Raw genomic sequence first — 20055 nt, forward strand, 5'->3', positions numbered from 1 at the left:
TCACATTAATAATTTTTATGTTAACGCATACTGAAATGATAGTATTGTCGACATATTGGGATAAACTTTATTATTACAATTAATTTCATCTGTTTCTTTTTACATTTTTGTAAAGGATTGCTAGAAAATTTAAAACTACATATGTGACTCACATGTGTGGCTCAAGTCACATTTCTATTGGACGCCACTGGTCTATTTAAAAGACGAAGAGGCTAATAGCGCAAATCTGGAGGGTCTAGGAAGCGCATGCACACAAAAATATAGACACACATACGGAGTCTGATTAAAATTTAAATACAGCATAAACATGCACTCTAACTCCAGAAGGAGTCCTCCGGCAATGTGAAGTGTAAGGGAGGAATAAAAGTAACCCGTGACAGCTCTCCCTCCCACCGAGACAGGGATTCCAAGTGACTCAAAATCTCCTTTCCAGCAAGAAAATCTGGCAAAGGTGCGGCCTTCGCTCTAGCACCTGTCCTTCAGGTCTCGTCCAAGGCCAACCAGCCGGGCGGCAAGCGTGACCACCACATAGCTAAGACTTCACGGTGGCTCTGAAGACAGGCTCAACCAGGGGACAAACGCGGCACAGGACGCCCACCCCACAGGGCTCACGGAGGAGTCAGCTAGGGTAACGGATGAGATCTAAGCGGTAAAGTGCAATGGCAGCACATCATGGTGGATCGCCTAGTTCACACCTTTCAAACTCTTCCTAACCACGCCTCCCAGCAGCAACTCCATTTCTTACCATGCCAGACGTCAGCAAGCATAAATAAAACAAAAGTGTCACGAGACAGCACTTACCTTCATATTGTGCTACGCCTCTGCTGTTTTGTGTTCCCCTGTACTCTATTTTTTTATGCTCATTGTGATGCACTAAATTGATTTTACAACCCACTAATGGGTCGTGACACAGCCTAGCCCAGGTATGGTAAACAAGAGGTGCACTCCCCATTCTGTGATAGACCCTGCACCCCTCTCCCCAGAAAATGGGCGTATGAATGTGACCTCAGAATCCTTCTCGACACAGTGATCCAGGCAGCTTGGAGTCAGAATCAGCGATGAAACCTCCTTCCATATTATCATTGTTCTGATCCCAAGCTCTCACTTTACAAATGCAAAAACTGAGGCTCTGAAGGAATAAATGATCTGGCCAAGTCATACAGCAAGACTGTGAGAAAGCCGGGACTCCTGTGAACCCACAAATGTACCTCACTTTACATTGGCAGAGAGGAGAAACAACCAACACAACATATTTCAAGAACACAGAAAAAAATTCAAATTTCACCATGACCATGAAAAGTCAGGCTTGCACATCCAGTGGAACACAGCAAGGAAGTTCTTATCGCCCCACCACGGAGAAGACAGGAGGGTTCTGAGGTCAGAGGAAACGGCATTCCAAGAGCCAAGTCAAAGGTGGGGGGGAAATTGTATCTGACAATGAAGGAGTTTTTAAACTCTGTTTCTCAAATGAAACAAACCATTGGCTATTTATTTTCTAGGACCAGAGAGAGGTCAGCCTTCCACTGACCAGCCATCTTTGTTGCTTTCCTTCTGCAAAAGCAAGAGGCCTTGTTCAAGTTCACCACTGTGCAGGACTGAAGTATAAGCAAACCCTGTTTCCTTGCTTGGTCCAAAGTCAAGCTATAAAGCAGGCCCTTGAAATTTCAAACCTTATTAGAAAAAAAAAAAAAAAAAACCTCCTTAGGCAGAGAAGCAAAACATTAAGTAATAAGAGTCTCTACTGTGAAAGTGAGTATAAATGATCTTTCACCAAAATAACTCAGCCCATCATCAAATTACCACCCCTCAAGTCCAATTTGCCAGATTTTTTGCCCAATATTCTAAGAGAGTGTGGTGAGCAGACATGGGCTAATAAAAATTAGCTCATATATCCATTTCTGGTCACATTTCCATCTAAAATAGGAGGCGAAAGAGGCAAGGCCCGGGTCAGATCTCAATCCTGAGAGACGCCAATAGAAACAAAAGAAAACTGACCCCGCCTCCAACAGTACCATCATGCACCTCTATTTCCTCTACAACAAACATGATCAGAATAAACAATTTTTCTAAGGGAAAAACAGGTCTACAAAACAAAACTGATTTCCAGTTTCTAGCCAGGAGTTCCCTTTAAAATGTAGACAACACAACAAAATTTCAGCAGAATGGAACGAGGGAATCTGAGTTGCCGTGTCAGGAGAGCCAGGACACACAAAGGGACATGCTGCAATTATTTTTATTCCTTGCACCAGAAATAACCTGTTATCTACAACCCGGACTTTTCCTCAGATGCCTGGTAGGGGTGCCCACCTACCCCTCCCCAGCCCAGGGCATAGCTCTCCTCTAGCTCTTGCTAAACTCAGGCCTACTGTCTCTTGAGGCCACCAGAGCCCTTGGAAATTATAAATTCTTTGACCGTCCTAGACATCGGCCTAAATAATTCAACAGAAAAAAATTTTAATTATGCTACTTAAAAAAAAAAAAAAAAAAGCTCATTCCAAATATGTCAGAATGTGGCCAGTCAGCCCTGAAGGATTTTGTTACTAAAAAAATAAAATCTCCCAAATGCAACGGCGATGATGGGAAATGTCGAACCTCTGCCACTGTCAAATATATTTCACAGAATTCATATCTCCTTAGAAATCTGAATTTCTACAAAACAGGGTTGGGAATCCATGGACTGGGGCTACCATTTCTTCCAAGACATCTGGTGGCTGGTGAAGGGGGCACAGGGACTCCTGTCCCAGCCCTGTGTGACCCACCATCAGCTCCCCACCCAAGGTCCCACGTTGCAAATGCTGACAATATTACCCCCATTTTGGAGAGAAAAATGAGAACTTTTTTTGTTTTTGTTTTCGGTTCAAAATCCCCTGCAAATTCAATCAGTTAGTAAATTCATCACAAATAACCCTCCAACTTTGGGTGGGTATCTTATTTTCACCTGCTAAATTTTCATTCAGTCAATATTTGTCTTCTAAAAAAAATTTTTTTTTTGTTTCACCTTCATCTGATCTATTTTAAGGCCAAAAAATACATCAAATGCTGTTTGCACATGTGCTTTCGTGTTCCAAAGGCCAGAACCTTTGCGTTTGGCTTTTGTTTGCATTTTGATTTTTTCCTTCAAAAATAAAATTCAATTTTTATGCTAGAATCAGTCAAATTGGTGTTTTACCTCATTTTTTCAGCAAAGTAAGTGTTCCAAAAGGGAAGGTGGATAAGAATCAGAATTTTCATCTCCTTCCTCTGTCCTTCCCTTTTTATCTTTCCTTCATAAGTCAGTAAAATTTGTGCTTTAAAAAAAAAATCACAAACACCCTAAAAAGATAAAGGCTAATGGATTTTTCTTCCCCTTTGAAAGTAATCAAATTTGTAGGAAAAAAATAGCGAGTGTTAATAAACTACCAAGCCCACATCACAATCAGAGAGGCCTGAAACCAATCTGGATTTTTTTTAAATAATAAATTTTTCAAATTGGAAGAGTGAGCAAGCACAGAAAAGGGAAATTTTCTTCCTCCAAGAATTCCTCAACCCTTGTCTTTATCAACTGATTCAGTTGTATGTCATAAAAAATGAGCTTCTGTGAATCCACTGTTAGTTTTTTCATAATAATGTTAATTATGCATATCTTATTTTAATGGCGGTCTCTCCTCCAAATCTGTGGGTTACTCAATTTGTATAATGTAATGAATTTACGTTTTTCCACTTAATATTCCTCAGAAAAGGTTTCTGACATTTTGTGAATAAAACAACAACAAAAAGAAATGCCTAGACCTTTCAGAAAACAAAATCAGAAAACACTCTTAATTATTCCATCAAAACAAAACAAAATAACACAAAACCCAACATACACATGGAAAAAATGAGAGGATTTCACTCTAACTTTTCCAGTTTCTGTTTTTCTTTAGAAGCTTGGGATTTAAATGCAGTAAAATGTAAATGCAAAATTTAAAAAAAAAAAAACACCACCTACAATTTCTGGGTGTGTCCAAAGCCAACATTTTAGGGTCTATTTTCTCTTTTAAATCCTTCCTTCTTGGAAATAGAAAAACTTAAATATTCCCAAATGGTGAAATTAGTCTTTTTTGCCCGCTAAGCTAAACAAGTTCCAAATTACAATGAAGTACAATTTCTAATTGCTTCATAAAGCCAATTTCTCCCAGTTTTCCCTAAACTCAACAATTTCCCTCCTTTCCTCATTCCAGTTAGTTTTTTTCTCAAACTAAAATGAGTTAGGCAACCAAACTGACTTTGGTTTTAGGAGGCTTTTTGCTTTCATCCCTTCAAACACTGAATTCATTCAAATTCCAGCTTAATTTTCATTTACATATTATCTGGATTTGGCTTCAGAAATAAAAATTGTCTTCATGCTCCTGGGAAGGTCAAAGTGAAAATTTTCACCCCAAAAAGGAAAAAAAAAGAATCTATTTCCCCTCCACTGCCTTGTAGAGCAAACTTTTGAAAAAATAAGAAATAAAAAATATTTCTTTTCAATTTTAATTTCTTTTTTATTTACAAAATAGTATCCTCTAGGTGGCGTCATTTTAATGGGAAAAAACTACCGTTTGAAGAAAAATTAGAAAAAAAAAATGAGAAAGGGAAATATGGCCTTTAAAAAAAAAATTGTTGCAAAGATGGGGGTCCAGAGAGGAAAAACCTCCCGGAGGGTCATCAGGAACCCGGAGCGCTGAGAGGGTCAGGGGGAAATTGCAAATTTGGAGGGGAGGGGGGAGAGCTGGAAGGGGTTGCATTTTTGCAAAATGTGAATTGTCCAAACTGAAATGGCTGCTCTGTTCTCTCACCGCTTTGTTTTCTGGGCTCCGGTCCGAGCCCGGGGCCGGAGAGGGCGCCGAGTTGGGGGTCCGAAAAGACCCCATCGTCTCCCCCACCCTCCTCGCACCCCGCGGCGCCCGAGGGGGGGCTATCCAGACCCTGACCCTCCCGTTAGTGCCCACAAAAAGCCCGCAAACGTGCCCAGGCACTTTGCATTTGGCAAATTTTGCAATGAAGTGGCGCAGCGCCCCGGGCCCCGGGCCCCCGGGGTCCCCCGCGCAGTGCATGCCCCCGGCCCCCCGTCGTACCTGCGGAGCCGCCGCGCCGCCCGGCTGGTTCATGGGTCCGTGCGGGAGGAGGCGGCCCCGGCGCGTCCTGCTCCTCCCGGGCCGGGCTGCTGGTGCGCGCACAATGCTGCCGCCGCCGCTGCCGCCGCTGCCGCCGCTCCCTCCTCCGCCCGCCCCGCTCAGGCCGGGGGGGCGGGGGCGCTGGGGGCGCACGGGGGGGGCGCCCGGCCCTCGCCCCCACCCCCGGCCCGCACCGGCCGCCGCCGCCGCCGCCGCCGCCGAGCCGCCCCCCGCGGGGCCGCCGTCGCCCCCCGCCGCCCTGCCCGCCCCCCGGGCCGGCCTCGCCGCGCGGCCCGCGAGCTCCGGGCCTCGGCCTCCGCGCCGCCGGCCTCCGCGCCGCACACAAAGCCGGCCGGCCCCCGGGCGCGCCGCTGCCTCCCACCCGCCAGCCCCGGGGCCGCGGCGCACCCGCCCCCCAAACTTTCCCGCGCCGCGCCCTGCCCTCCGCGCGCCCCCGGGGCCCGCCCCCCAGCGCCCTTCTGCCCTCCCCCCCTTCTGCAGCCCCTCGGAAAAGTCATTTTCACGTTGGGAAAAAAGTTTGGGGAGCCGCCTCTCAGTGGAACACAAGGGGTTAATGGGAACTCTTCTACTCCCACTACCCACCCCCAAAAAGTCAGACTGATTTTTTGAATAAACTTGTAGAGCCAGCCTTATGGAAGAATCGGAAGGCTCCATGAAGGTATTCCTATTGCCCCTGCCACCCCTCCAAAAAGATCCAATGTCATTTAGAAATAAAAGTTTGAAGAGCTGGCCTTATGTCAGACAAGAGGGGTTAAGGGCACTCTTTCTAGACCCCCCAATCAGATTGGTTTTAAAAATAAATATTTGAGGAGCTACTTTATAATTATATGAAATGCTGGGTGAGCAGAGTATTTCTACCTACCCCAGTTTAAAAAAAAAATTAAGAACATTGATTTTAAAAATAAAAGTTTGAACAAATGGCCTTATGTTAGACAAGAGAGGTTAAAGGTTGAGGGGGGTTAGCCCCCTCCCGTGTCCCCCAATCAAGTTTATTTTAAAAAGAAAAACTTGAGAAACTGCTCTATGTGAAATAAATGGTGAACAAGAATAATTCTACCCAACACTCTAAAAAATCAGGTTTTTTCTTTATTTGAGGAACTGCTTCCTTGTGACTTGGGAAGTTTTAAAGGGGATTTTTTTTTTCTGTCCTCCTCCTCATCTGCCCCAAAACATCAATTAAAAAATAAATAAATAAGTGTGAAGGACCTGCTCCCTAAGGAGACAAGAAGGACTACAGGGTCCAGCCTACATCTCCCACAATAGACTGATTTTTAGAATAAAAATTTGAAACACTGCTCATATATGAGATTAGAGAAAGCTTTCTCCCCCCCCACCAAGAGAAAAATACAACTATATTTTTTAAAAATAAAAGCATTGGAAATTAAGGATTAGCAGGTATGTTTACATTGCACCCACCTTAAAAAAAATAAATTTAAAGAGCTAGATCGGATATGAGGCAAAAAAGCTTGCAGAATTTTTTTCTGTGCACTCCCCAGAAAAGTTATTATTTTTTAAATGTCAGGAAACAGAGGGACCGTATAGAAGACACTTCCTCTTTCTGAAGAATGAAAATGTGGGAGTATAGCCCTTCACAGGAGGCAGAGCATTAAGAGACACTCTTACCAGGATCACACACACACACACACACACCTGCGAGAGGTTAAGAGGAATCCTCTAACCATTCCCCTACCCGCCAAATGTTGGAGAGCCATTAAAAAAGTGTCCATTTCCCTCCATGCCAGCCTGGCAAGTATGTTCCTGGCAGAGGTTCGGCAGCCTTTGCCAAAGCTGCTGTAAGACAGGCACCAAGGGGAGCAGGACAGCCTGCAGGGTCTGGCAGAGTTGGGCTCCCATGGGCCCTGGGTATGTGTATATGGTGGCCAGGCGGCTAGCCCCCTGCTTGCCTGCCCCTCATCCACCAGGTGGCTGAGCACTTGTTGCCTGGAGTGATGACCAACCTTGATGTCTCTGGCTCCATCCCTACGTGAAAGTTTCTGGGCACCTTCCTCAAGGCCAAGTCCTCTCCTCTGCCTAGGGGAGCTAAGCCCAACCTTAGGCCCTAGAAAAGAAAGAAATTGGACCCAAATAACACTGTATGTAAGTCACCAGACTCAGAGGTATAGGGTATCAAGGGAGAAAAAGCCTGTGCTGGGAGTCGGGAAAACATGATGCAATTAATATTTTGGGAACTTACTATGTGCCCAGCACTTTGGGTGTAGTAGGGCAGACACATCATAGAGCCAAGGATTGCTTGCAGCAGCCCTCCTCAAACCTGAATGATCCTCAGAATTGCTGGGACAACCTGTGCAATGACAGGTTGTTGAGCCCCACCTAGAATTTGCATTTCTAACAAGTTCCCAGGTGATGCTAAAGCTGTTGGTCTGAGGACCACATTTTTAAAAAAACTACTGCAATACAGCAAGTGCACAGGTGCAGGAGAAAGAGGAAGGGCCCTACTCAGCCTATGGGGTCAGCGAAGACTCCAGGAGGAATAACATCCTGCTGGAAGGCTAGGTAGAAGCACCCTTCCTCTCGGGATCAAAATCAGATGGCAGGAGCTCTCTGGATCAGGGCTCCTTAAATAGAGACCTGGAATAGGTTTGGGGACCCAGGAACTAAGCAATTTGTGTCTTAATCAAATTTAGGTCTGTATGTACGCTTTGGGGGGAGAAAATCTCTGACTTTCATCACTTTCTCAAAATGGTCAGTTACACCAACCTGGAATGACCTGCCTGCAGCCTGCTTCCAGGCACATCTAGCCAGAGAAATCCTTCCAGGTCCCTCTCGGCCTCCTCTTTCCAGAATCACAGTAAGCCCTTTCCGCTTCTCTAACACCCACAGGCCACAGGGGCTGCGCCTTCTCTCTGTCAGCGCATCCCCGCAGAGAGCCCAGAGTGCATTCAACACCACCTTGGATGGGCATGTCTGCCACAGGGGTCCCAGCCCTGAAGGGTCTGGCCCTTCTTCATTCTGTCCCACCTGGGCCATGAAGGGTATGCTGACGGGACAAGAGCTGAGCCTGCTGTCTTCCTCACAAAAGTAAGTTTCTAAGTGAACACACATATTTCCCAAAGCATAGTGGAAACTCTGCAGTCACCCAGAGCTGTGATTTATCCCTGTCCAGAAGGTTAACTAAGGGTTAACTAGAGGAGGACAGACAGGGAGAGGAGCCAAGTATTTAGTGAGAGCCCAGGGGACGAGACCAGACCTGTTCAATGATGGAACAGAGGTACCATATTGCAGGGGCGGAATGACCATTGGTCAGAGCTGCGGAGAACAGACACTTACATTAGGTAGAAACATAGTCCAGCAGGGACCTCCAAGGGCTTACCCATTCCCTAAGGATCCATAATTCAATTCAACATACCTACGTTTATCAAATTCTGGAAACTTCTGACCCCTGCCATGCCCAGCCTGCTGCCCCCAGAACCAGCACTGCTGCATTAACACCTACTCAGCTTAATTTTTAAGATCCTGTCTACAGCCTGGGTTCCAACCTTGGCTCCGGCCCTTGCATGATACATGATCTTGTGCAGATAATTCAGCCTTCCTTTGCCTCCATTTCCTCATCTGTCAAATGGTGCTGACAATAGTATCTCCCCCGCGGGGGTGCTCTGAGGATGAAATGAGATAACACATGTAAAGCTTTTAGAAAATGCCTGGCATAAAGAACGTACTCCATGCATGTCAGCAATCGGGTTCACAGAGACACGTGTTTCCCGCCTGTGCCGCTGACTGGCTGTGTGCGCCTGGGCCAGTGGCTTCATCTCTAAGCCTAGTTTCTGTCTCTGTAAAATGGGGATCTAAAACCTATCAGTCTTACCAACATTCTTTCCACTGTAAGCAGTAGTAACAAAATTAGGCTGAACTGGAAAAAAAAGAAAAGAAGGAAGGAAGAAAGGTGTTCTTAAATTAGGAGGTAGATCGTAGTGACCAAGGAGGGAAAATGAAACAAAGCCTCAAGGAGATTTGGAGCTAGGCACTAGAAAATCACCAGAAATGGGCTTGCTCTCGCCAGCACTGTGGGCCATGGGTCTCTTGCCGTCTGAGCCCCAGTTCATTCTCTCTGTGTCTGCCGCTCATCGTCCGAACGTCCTCCCTGCCTCTCCCAGGTGGGCACCCTCTGCTTCTGTAGGCCCACAGTCCAAATGGCCACCGCACCGTCCCTTCAGTGCCAACAGTGGCTGATCAGCATCTCCGTGTTCCAACCCAGATTCTCAGGGCAGAGAATGGGATTGACCAAGCTTGCCGCAGGTGCCACAGGAGCCAATTATGGATGACCAAGGGGAGCAGGGCCACCTAGTACACAGAGACTTCTGAGACCCACCCCAGGGGAAGGAGGTGCAGTGGGCTGGGCAGCCCCCCCACATGTTGAGCCCCACCGAGGCCTGTGAGGATTCTCTGAGGTCAGGGGTGTGAAGCGCCAGGCTCAGGGCCTGATGCATGGCGGCCACACTCAAAAGGTCCGTTTCCTCCTGCTGGAGTCTGGAGACATCTGAGCAACCAGGGGTGGATGATGACGGTGAGATTTTGTTGAACGAGGGGGTAAGGATATGCCCAGCTCATGTAACAGGCAGTGAGGGGAACATGGAGACAAGAGTTGCCTCCATAATGGCCTTTGGGCCGCATAGAGAACCTGGGGCTCGGCTCAGACCTTGTGGGTAGATCTTGGTGGAAAAAATGCCTTTTGCGTGAAATGGTAGGTTCTAAAGGGTGTGGAACAGAATCAGGCAGGGACTTCACAAAACGGTGTCTTCTTCCTCAAGCCGGGTTTCTTTATTAAGCCTAAACCAGGAGGGAAGTGATCGCTTGTGACAGTCCCTCCAGGGAGACTTGGGCTGCCCGAGTCTCTATAAAATGGGAGAGCACCGCACCATCTAGCCTTATAACATCTCCTAGCAATTTATCAAACAAGATGGCAGTATTTTTTTTTTGATACACTTCTTTGAGGTGGGTAGGCAAGGTATGATCACCCCTGTTTTAAGGATAAGAACTTGGAGGCTCAGGTCTTTGGCCAAACCAGACAGTGGCAGCCCAGTATGACTGAAACCGTTCTCTCCCCACAGTGCTCTGGCTGTCCTTGGGGAACTTTCTGGTGACTAGAATCAAAATTGACAGGTTCTCTATGTCATCTTGCCTTGGCCCTGGAATTTTCTTTCTTTCATTTTTTAAATTCTTTTTATTTTTTTTATTTTAAAAAGAGGGAAAGGGAGGGAGAGAAACATCGATGTGAGAGAGAAACATTGACTGGTTGCCTTTCATATGTGCCCCAACCGGGGACCCAACCTGCAACCCGGGTATGTGCCCTGACCAGGAATCAAACCTGCAGCCTTTCAGTTTGCAGGACGATGCCCAACCACCTGAGCCACACTGGCCACAGCAACACATGGTAGTTATTTTTACTAGTGCCAGCCCATTTCCACTCTAATATACACATATACAAGGAAATTCAGGTCCCCCAGGGGTGGCGATGGAGTGGCCTCATTTGAGCAGCACTACCCAGCCAAGAAGGGAGCAAAGTGAGCTTTGGAGGCAGTTGCCCACAGTCTAGCAGTTTATGTCCCCAGTACGGCAGCAATCCTGACCCGAGTTCTGCTGCATCTCAGAACGGAAGAGGACCCAGGCCAGGAGAAGGAAGGACAAGGAAGGAAGATGGCAGAAGCTGGCCCATCTCGTTTTCTCCTAATGTCACCTGGAGGCCCCCAAAGTGGAGCATGAATCTGTCCTTCCTGCCACCAGGTAAATTGCCGACGTGAAGAACCGACAGTGTGGCACAGTGCAGGGCTCAGGCTCCGGACTCAGGCCACGCTGGGTTCAAATCCCAGCTCAGCCCCTTTCCAGCCAGCCGAGCCTGAGCACGTCACATCCCTGTCTCGCAGCCTCAGTTGCCTTAACTGTTAAGTGGAATAATAACATATGCATGCATGTTTTCCGTGGGGGGTTGAAAAGAAAACGAATGCCAGCACACAGTAGGTATCCTAGGTATTAGTGATCACACTACTAACCATGATGGGATCTCAACGGCTTGTGTCCAGGGCACAGCTACCCAGTGGGTGGAGCATGTCTGCGCCGTGACGTCATCACTAGACCTCACTGGTCTCCAGGCGCAGATGAGGAGAGTGAGGCCCGGAGGGTGAGATGGAATGTCTCTCTCACCAGTAAATGGACAGATGGACATGATGTACCTCCTGCTGGGAGGCACTGAGAAGAACCAACAGTGCCTGCATAGAACTGCTGCCAGAAATGTGTAAACCAAATCTAACCCGGAGGGAACACCAGATAAATCCAGATTGGGGGCCGTCTACCCAACAGCCGGCCTACATTCCTCAAAAGTGTCAACTTAATGGCAGACACAGCGAGGCCGAGGAACTGTTTCAGATTGAAGGAGACTAGAGAAATACGACGACTGAAGGCAAAGGGTGACCTGGGACTGGACCCCAGATCAGAGTGGAAAAAATTGCTGTAAACAACATTACAGGGGCAATTGGTGAAGTTTTGATACGGTAGCATATTAGATAATAGTATTTACTTGTGTGAAATTTCTGAATAAATATTTGGGGGTTGTGTAAGATGATGTCCTTGCACACTTTTGGTGTAAAAGGATGTGATATCTGCCAATTCTCAAATGGTTCAAGAATAAAAATAATGTATATGTGATATGCACATCTACACATAACCCTGCTTATGTATGTACATCGTGTGTATGTGATAAAGCAGTAATATGTGTGTATTAACAATTAGTGACTCTGGGTAAGGGGTGTGCAAGAGTTCTTTGTGTACTATTCTTGCGACTCTTCTATATAACTTTGAAATTATTTCAAATAAAAATTAAGAAAAGTAATATATCTGAAATATTTGAAAAGCTAGAAGCCTACACAGAAATCACTGTACTTTCATCAGAATGAATCATTTTCATTGTATATCTGACAACAAAATTTGATACATTGATTGGTGATTTGTCCACATCAGACTTTGCTGATTATTTTGTTCTAACAACATGAGTTTTCCTTTGTGACCATTATTCCTACCGGGTCCAATTTTCCCAGGCAAATTTTGTGATCAACACTTTGTCAAGCAGATTTCGGTTCTGCTGTCAGTTTTCAGTCAGTCACCATCTATACTGTGTGTTATTCGTCTTTGTCAGTTTTGTTTTCTGTTGCTTATTTCTACCAAGGGGAAAAAATGTACAATTTTTGCAATTATCAGTGTTACCAGTAAGATTTAATCCTTCAAACAGTTGGGTTTTTTTAATTGATTTTACGATGTGTGGTTTAGAGGGATTCTCAGTCCTGGGTGGGCATCTGAGTCCCCTGCTGGGGTTTGTGAAAAAGACAGATACCCCAGCCTCTACTTACACCCTCAAGCCCCTAGATTCTGAATTAATAGGTCTGGGAAGAGGCCCAAATATCTGTATTTTTAACAAGCCCCCACCTATCAAGCTCTTAGCAGTCATTGGCCCCTCGATAGGCACGGCACCCAACTTGCCTTGTATTATTGATAATGCAATAATTGTAAACTCTCTGGGCCTTGCTAATGAGGATTATTTTAACATGTCATTTCCCCAACTTGACTATGAGGTCCATGAGGAGAGGGACAAAGTTAATGGTTTCTGTGTGGCCAACCCAGCCTATTACGTATGTTAGATTAGGCAGCAAAAACATTAGCTGATGGGTTCTTGGTGCAATCGAATTCTTAAATATCAGCATCAACAGAAGAGACGTCTTTTTTATTTACTGTGGTAAAACGTGTATAATATTAAATGTACCACTGTAACCCTGTTTGAGTGCACGGCTCAGTGACATGAAGCACCTTCACATTGTTACGTAACAATCACCACTGTTCGTGGCCCAGAGATTTTACCATCCGAATCGGAAACTCTGCTCTCATTACACAGCTCTCCATTACCTCGCCCAGGTCCTCCAGGTACCTCCTGTAAGGGGAATCACACACGTTTGTTCATCTGTGTCTGGCTTGTTTCACTTAGCATAATGTCTTCGAGGTTCATTCCTGATGTAGCCTGTGCCAGGACTTCATTCCTTTGTAAGGCTGAGTGATCTTCCATTGAGTGTATATACCACATTTTGTGTATCCATTCACCCATTGGGCTGTTTCCACCTTGTGGCTTTATTGTGGGTAACGATGTTTTGAACACTCGTGTCCACAGCATCTGTTCAAGCCCCTGCTTTCACCTCTTTTGGGTAATTCCCAGAAAGAGCATTGTTGGATCATAGGGTAATTCTATGTTTAATTTTTTGTGGAACTGGCATAATATTTTCTATAGCAGTTGACAAAGGAACACTTGAAAAGCTACTTTAATAAAGGTAGAAATGATGGTTAATCCTTTTTGACTTTTATTCCAAGTCTATTGAAAACAAAACCCATACATCTGTCTTTAGCAACCTCAAAGGATCATGGGATGTTGCACTTTGCATTGGAAGCCTCAACTCTGCACAGCTCCCTGCAGCACTCCCTCTTTGTCATGTGACTTTGCAGTTCTTCCCACTAACAAGGTGGGGTCTATTTCCCCATCCCTTGATTCTGGGTTTGGCCACAAGGTGGCCCGTGGGATGATGGCAAATATCACATAAGCATTCTGTTCCAGAGGCTTTCAAGGTGTTTGTGCAACTGGGTTTGTGCTTGCTCTTACGCTTCTGCCTTCACCGTGAGAATGAGCCCAAGCTAGCCTGCTGGAAGAATAGGAGAGAAAGGTGAAAAAACTCAGTCACCCCAGGTGACCATCAGGCATGTGAGCCCCCAGTCAATAGCCGGACACCCCCAGAGCCTGGGAGAGCTCAGAGGAGACTAGAAGAACCATCCAGGTTAAATCCCCAACCCACAAACTCATGAGCTAACTGACTTCACAGAGCTATCGTGAGAAGAAAATGCTAGGGTTGCCCCCGTCTAGTATCTGACAGTTATAATCTAAAGGCCAATTGCTCTCTTCCCTCCTAAAGCTTACTCTCTTCTAGTTCATTGGGAAGAGGGCTGTAGAGGGCATCTGTTCTCAATTGCCCCTCATTCTAGTGATAGGATAACAATGTTCCTTGTAGAAGAGAACCCTCACCATGCTCAGTCTGTGTGAAACCCGTAATTTGCTTCTAATCAGTAGAATATGGCCAAGGTGACAGGTTGTCATTTCAGTAATTGTTACATAAGTTTGTAACTTGTGTCCATCTGGTGGACTCTCCACCTTGTTGGCTTTAATGAAGCAAGTTGCCATGCTGGGGAGTTCCATGTGGCAAGGAACTGAGGGCAACCTCCATTCAACAGCCAATTAGGAAACATAGCCTTCAGTCCAATGTCCCAAAAGGAGCTGAGTCCCACCAACAACCGGGTAAGCGAGCTTAGAGGCAGTCCCTTGCCCAGGTGAGCCTCCAGTGAAAGCCCTTGCTTGCAGCTTCATGAGAGACCCAAGAGCAGATTCCTGACCCACAGAAATTGTGAGATCATCAACGTGTGCTGTTTAAGGCTGTTAAGCTTGTGATAATTTGTTACACGGCAATAGATAACATTCTCAGTCCCAGCCTCTGAGGCCTCCAGCTCTAGCACCGACCATGTGACTGAAGAGCCTCTGGATAATGTCAGTTCCCAGACTGTGACTTACCTCGCAGCCTGGAGTCTCCCCTGCTGGTCCCAGAGATGGTGGAGCAGAGACAAGCCATCTCTTTTGTACCCTGTCCAAATTCCCGACCACAGAATCCAGGCGTATAATAAAATGGTTGTTGTTTAAAGCCATTATACCTTGGGGAAGTTTTTAACACAGCCATAAAGAGTGGGACAGGAGGTGCCATTTTTAACAGTATATTAAATAGGACCTTTCCCAGGGTCCACAACAGAAGTGATCCCTCACCCTCTGACATCACTGCTGGGTCCTCAGACCCTTCTCACTCTGTAAGAGTACCCTCTACGGACAGGTTCCCCTGGTCTTTTGTTGACCCCATGCCAAGGGTGGGTGGGATCTTGCCCAGGGTTGCCCACCAACAGTAAACTTCTTAGCAACATGGAGCTCCTATCAAAGCTTTAATGTGATTGCTAATACAAACCTGATTAAATTCTAGACAAAGGGCACTCTGCCTCCCATATTGGGGTGGATAGGGGTGGTTTTATTCTTTTAGGTCTAGACAGTTCAGATTTCTATAACTATGTGTTCCTGAAGGTTCTGGTAAGGACCTATGTCTGTGGTGGGGAAAGGAAGGAGGGAAGAGGAGGCCAGAGAGCTCAGCAAGAGGATGGAGATAAGTTCATTTTCCCTCTGGGCCACGGAGAGACCCTCACTGAAAAGAACAGACCCCTCTGCATACATACACACACAGGTGCTCACATGTGCTCACACGTTCCCGCTGGCCCCTTGTGCCTTCCCCACCAGGGCAGGACCACAAGATTCTGACCTACATCTATTTCTTTAAAAAATATTGCAAAAAATTATGACTTTGAAGAGTCTTCAGAGAAAGAAACATTCTCAGCTGAGTCTTCCAGGTAGTCGAGGATTACCTCTCTCTGCACCAGAAATCTTTCTCTCAATAATTTGGACCAGAAGTCCTCCTCAGCCTCTTAAACAATGGATAACATAATTTCTGGTGCCCTTCTTGAAATCTCACGTGGAGATGCCCAAGAACCTAGGAAGGTGAATTGCCTAAGCCCAGGATAGTCACACAAGAGAGCAAAATTTCCCAAAGGAAAACATTTTCACCAGATCTTTGAGAGCTCTTGAGTATGCGTTTGATTCTCCGGAAGTCTGTATTTGACTCTGTGAAATGAGAAGCAGCTTTTCCACGATTCACATGCATCCTTCCCACCAAAAGACAAATGGAATCCAGAGGTTCCCCAGGCCTTACTAGCCTGTGGGTATGAGGCCACACTTTTCATTCATTCATTCATTCGTTCATTCATTTAACAATACTTGCCTGGGGCTTGCAACGAGCTACTCTTGATGCAGTAGGCAGTATCATTATCTTCCCTGTGTTACAAATAAGGAAACAGAGGCACGAAGGGGTCCAATAAACTTGCCCAAAGACACAGAACTCCTACGTGCATCTGGGTTTTGGGCTCAGGAGTCCAACCGTGGAGCCTGTACTCACATTTACTTTGCTACCCCAAATCTCACTGATATAGACCCCCCCACGTGCATAGTGGGAGCATGTCAACTTCCCTGGTAAGGTTCCTTCCCTTATCACCATTTCCAGAGTCGTTGGGAGGTGCTGTACGGGGCTCAGCGTTCCCTCAGACACTGCTCCTGGAGGGTAAGTCTGCCACTGTGCTTATTTTATTCTCTCTTACCACCACAGGGCTGCATCACTAACAGCTCTGAGACTCAGCGGCTTAAAGTAATGAAGGTGAATTTAGTTCGTGAGTCTCCTGGTGAGTTGCAAGACCATGTTCTTCTGGTCTTGGCAGGGCTTGATCACACAGCTGGGGGTGGCTGGCTCTTAGCTGATCTGTGTTGGTTGTGGCTGGGACAACTAGGGCCACCTGAGCCTGGTCTGCTTGTTTCTCATCCTCCAGCAGGCGAGCCCAAGCACTTTCACTTGGCAATGGCAGAGGAGAAAAGCAGACAAGCCCAACAGTGTATGCACTTTTCAAGCTTCTGTTTAGATGATATTTATGAGCATCCATTGGCCAAAACAAGTCATGCCGCTGGGCCCAGAGTCAGAATCCTGCACCGTTACATGGCCCAGGCATGGATACAGGGCGGGATAAAGAACTGGGGCTGTTGATACAATCAGTCTGCCACATTCATCACCCGTCTTCTCTCTTCTCAAAAAATGTCAGAACAAAATTAAATTTCAAAGTAAAAAAGAAAGTCATTTAGCTAAAGCTGCCCAAGATTTTATAAATGAAAGTTGTGCTCTGGGAGATAGTGAAGAGGTTGAAACCAAACCAGGGCAAGAGGCACAAGTGGCTTCTTTATAAAGGAAAGGAGTAGCATTCCTCTGTATCAGTAGGAAATGAAACTGAGAATTCAGTACTCAACCCAGGGAGGCTCCCATTCGGGTGGCAAAGTGGCAGTCAGGGGGGTAGGCATAGTTTAAGCCTGGTGTCTGAGCAATGGGCTTAGCACAAAAGTCACATCAGAGCCAGCCAACGGCAAAACGGACTCAGGTAGCAACTTCTTGGCATATCAATGCCTCGTTTTGTCTCTCAGGCAGAAAACTCCAATACTGGCTTGCCTGATTCAGACCTGACCCCTAGGCAACCCTGGTTTTGCCAGGAGGGTATAAGCAGATATACACTTTATTCCCATTCCTGGAAAGCAGGAACTGTCCTGTTTCTGGGCTCACATAGTCTGATTATAATTCTTCCTCTGAGAAGCTGGGAGCTCTATGAAGATAGCCACACTGGTCTCCGAACCTCCAACTCCACGGCCCCTTTCTTCTCCCTTGAAGGGGGCACTGGAGTTATCGGCCTCCCCGGATAGCAGAGGTCTCCATCTGTGAATAAATATTGATTGATATCTTTTGAAAATATTGGGAAAAGGCTGTCTAAATAGTAAAACTTACCCCTCCCCCCCAAAAAAATGGCTAAAAAGGGTGGAGCATTCTGCTTTTCACCTCAGAGACATCAGGACACTTACAATGGCCTTAATATGGGAGGCTCACACTGAGGAAAACGGATCATACTCAGCAGGTAGGTCAGGGCTGAGTGACACCTCCACAACCCTAGGATACCTTCTGGGTTGCTGTGAGCCATGTACCGGGTGCTTCACACATTACTCAACTAATTCTTAAAGACTTCCCATGAGACAGAGCTGCAGGCATCCCCCGTTTACAGATGAGGATACGGGGAGACCTGAAGCTTCAGCGAAGGGAGTTGTCTCGTCACAGCAGTGCATACTGTGGAGGCACCCTGACTCCAGACCGGCCCTCTGCGATAAACAGGACTCAGTGGGAGCTCCCAGTCAGGGGCGCCCTGCAGACATCACCATGCCCAGTGGCCTTCCAGTGAAGAGGCGCTACTACTGGAGATACAATTTCCAAGGAGTTGTCTACATGGAGAGTTTTAAGAGAATCAATTTTTAGACTCTCAGCTGCCATGTGGGCGATTGCCTACAACAGACCAGTCAGAGAACATCCATGTGAACTTGTGAACCTGGTTCTCCTTCCCACGTTCCCTGTCTCAGCTACCTGCCCATCTCCCACTTGACAAAATAAAAGCAGTTCCCTTACCCATCCAACTCTTACTGTGGGGCATTGCCCTGGGTGGAAAAGCCTGGGCCAGGGTGGGGTGCATGGGGGTCAGGGCACCAAACCTGGGGGTCATTCCAAATATTGGGGAGCAGAGGTTCCTTTTACCAAGATACCACAACCCCTCTTCTATCCATCTAATTAAAAGACAAATGTTCATTAATTTTACTTTTCATGTTTAACAATTATCAAAATTTTGATCAACTCTATCTGAGAATTAATTATGTTGATGACTCAGTTCAGAAAAATGCCTAACCCTTACAGCGTTATGGTCAGAGGAAATACAAACATTTTAAATTTTCCATCTAGGAACAGTTTTAGTTTAGAGACTAGCCACAATAATCCACATGAAACTTACAGGCAGAAAAATATATTACATTCCTATAAAGTTCTGTGGGGGAAGTAGAATGGAAAAATGATTTAAAGGAGAAAGAAGAACATTGTAACATTTCTAGCTGTTAAGAGTTTGTCCATGCATTTCAAAAAAATGGATGACAGTGGGTATAAAATGCCCATGATATTTAAATTCCATTGGATGTATTTTTAAAAGTGATGTAATGGTTTTATTTTTAAACGCTAATATTTACAATATGCAGGACATTACAACCTTTACAACTATTTGAAACTGTGATGGCAATGTTTTAAAATATGTGATTATGTGGTTTTTGAGAATTCTTTTGGCAGTACATGAGAAAAGAAAATTGGAAATTCCTCTAATTTTGTCCAGCCGATCCTTTTACAGAGGAGGACCAGAAAGTCAAAAGGATTTACCCAAGATCACCTGTCAAAGGAGAACCGGAGCTAGGACTGAGAGCAAAGCACAGGACTCCCCACTTTCCTTATCCACGCTGGGTGGCTCTATCAGTCAGAGACCCAGCTGGTCTCAGCCCTCAAAAGGAATGGAAGACAGAGGAGTTAATCACGTGTCTATTTACAGAGGTGAGGGCAGAGTTCAGGGAAAGCAGCAGGGCTGGCAAAAGCACCAGAGACTGTCAAAGCCATTTGCACCCCTGGGCCAAGGGCAAGAGAAAGAGCCCTTACTTGGGCCTTGAGAGACTTTTAGCTATAGGAGAAGGCCACCAATAGGAGGAACATGATCCCTGCCAAACCTGGGGAAATAAATACAGCCTCTCCCTCTTCCTGCATGGGCTTCCTGCTGGTTCTTCCCATTGGTCAGATCTACTGGGAGCCAGAGGGCAAGGGAGCTAGTTAATACAGTCCTCAGAGGTCAGCCTCCCGGGCACAGAGCAAAGTAGAAAAGAGAAGAGAGTGGGTCTTGACAGGCAACCAGAGAGTGTTCGGCACACTTACCATTTTGAACTTGAAAGTTTTATTTAAACAAAAGATTAGGCTTTCTAGTCAAGGTAAGCCACAGCAAAAAGAAGAGATCTGTCACCAGAAGAATTCAATAGCCTAAGTTTATGAGACTGGAGTAATTTCAGAGACGTTGAGAAGGCTTTTTATTTTACATTTGTAACTATAATACACAGATAGCTACTTGTTTTAATACTGTAGTTTTTGGCATCTCCTGTCATTGGAAATAGATCATTATTTCTCTAAAATTTGCTTTGTTGAATCCTCATTCATGGATGATTTCACAGACTGCTACCAACTCTGACTATAAAACCCAGGAGTTGAGGGAAAGTCCCTGAGAAAAGTGATGAAAGTGGACATTTTAAACAGAATTGTATTTGTAAAGATAACAGTATAAATTATTAACAGTCACCTATTAAAGACAC

At 45.8% G+C, this 20055-nt stretch overlaps 1 protein-coding gene across 12 annotated transcripts in view; it reads right to left on the bottom strand.

Annotated features, from left to right (window-relative positions):
* Positions 1-5227, bottom strand: part of ZNF618 (zinc finger protein 618) — a 165189-nt gene extending 159962 nt beyond the window's left edge. For all 12 annotated transcript variants that reach the window (XM_053921467.1, XM_053921465.1, XM_053921449.1 and 9 more), the window contains exon 1: positions 5076-5227. In XM_053921467.1, the coding sequence (XP_053777442.1) occupies positions 5076-5108 (33 nt within the window). In that variant the 5' untranslated portion in view covers positions 5109-5227. The remainder of the gene's footprint in view (positions 1-5075) is intronic.
* Between the last annotated feature and the right edge of the window lie 14828 nt (positions 5228-20055).

The sequence above is a fragment of the Desmodus rotundus genome, chromosome 1 (assembly GCF_022682495.2).
Source record: "Desmodus rotundus isolate HL8 chromosome 1, HLdesRot8A.1, whole genome shotgun sequence".
In the NCBI taxonomy this organism is placed as follows: domain Eukaryota; kingdom Metazoa; phylum Chordata; class Mammalia; order Chiroptera; family Phyllostomidae; genus Desmodus; species Desmodus rotundus.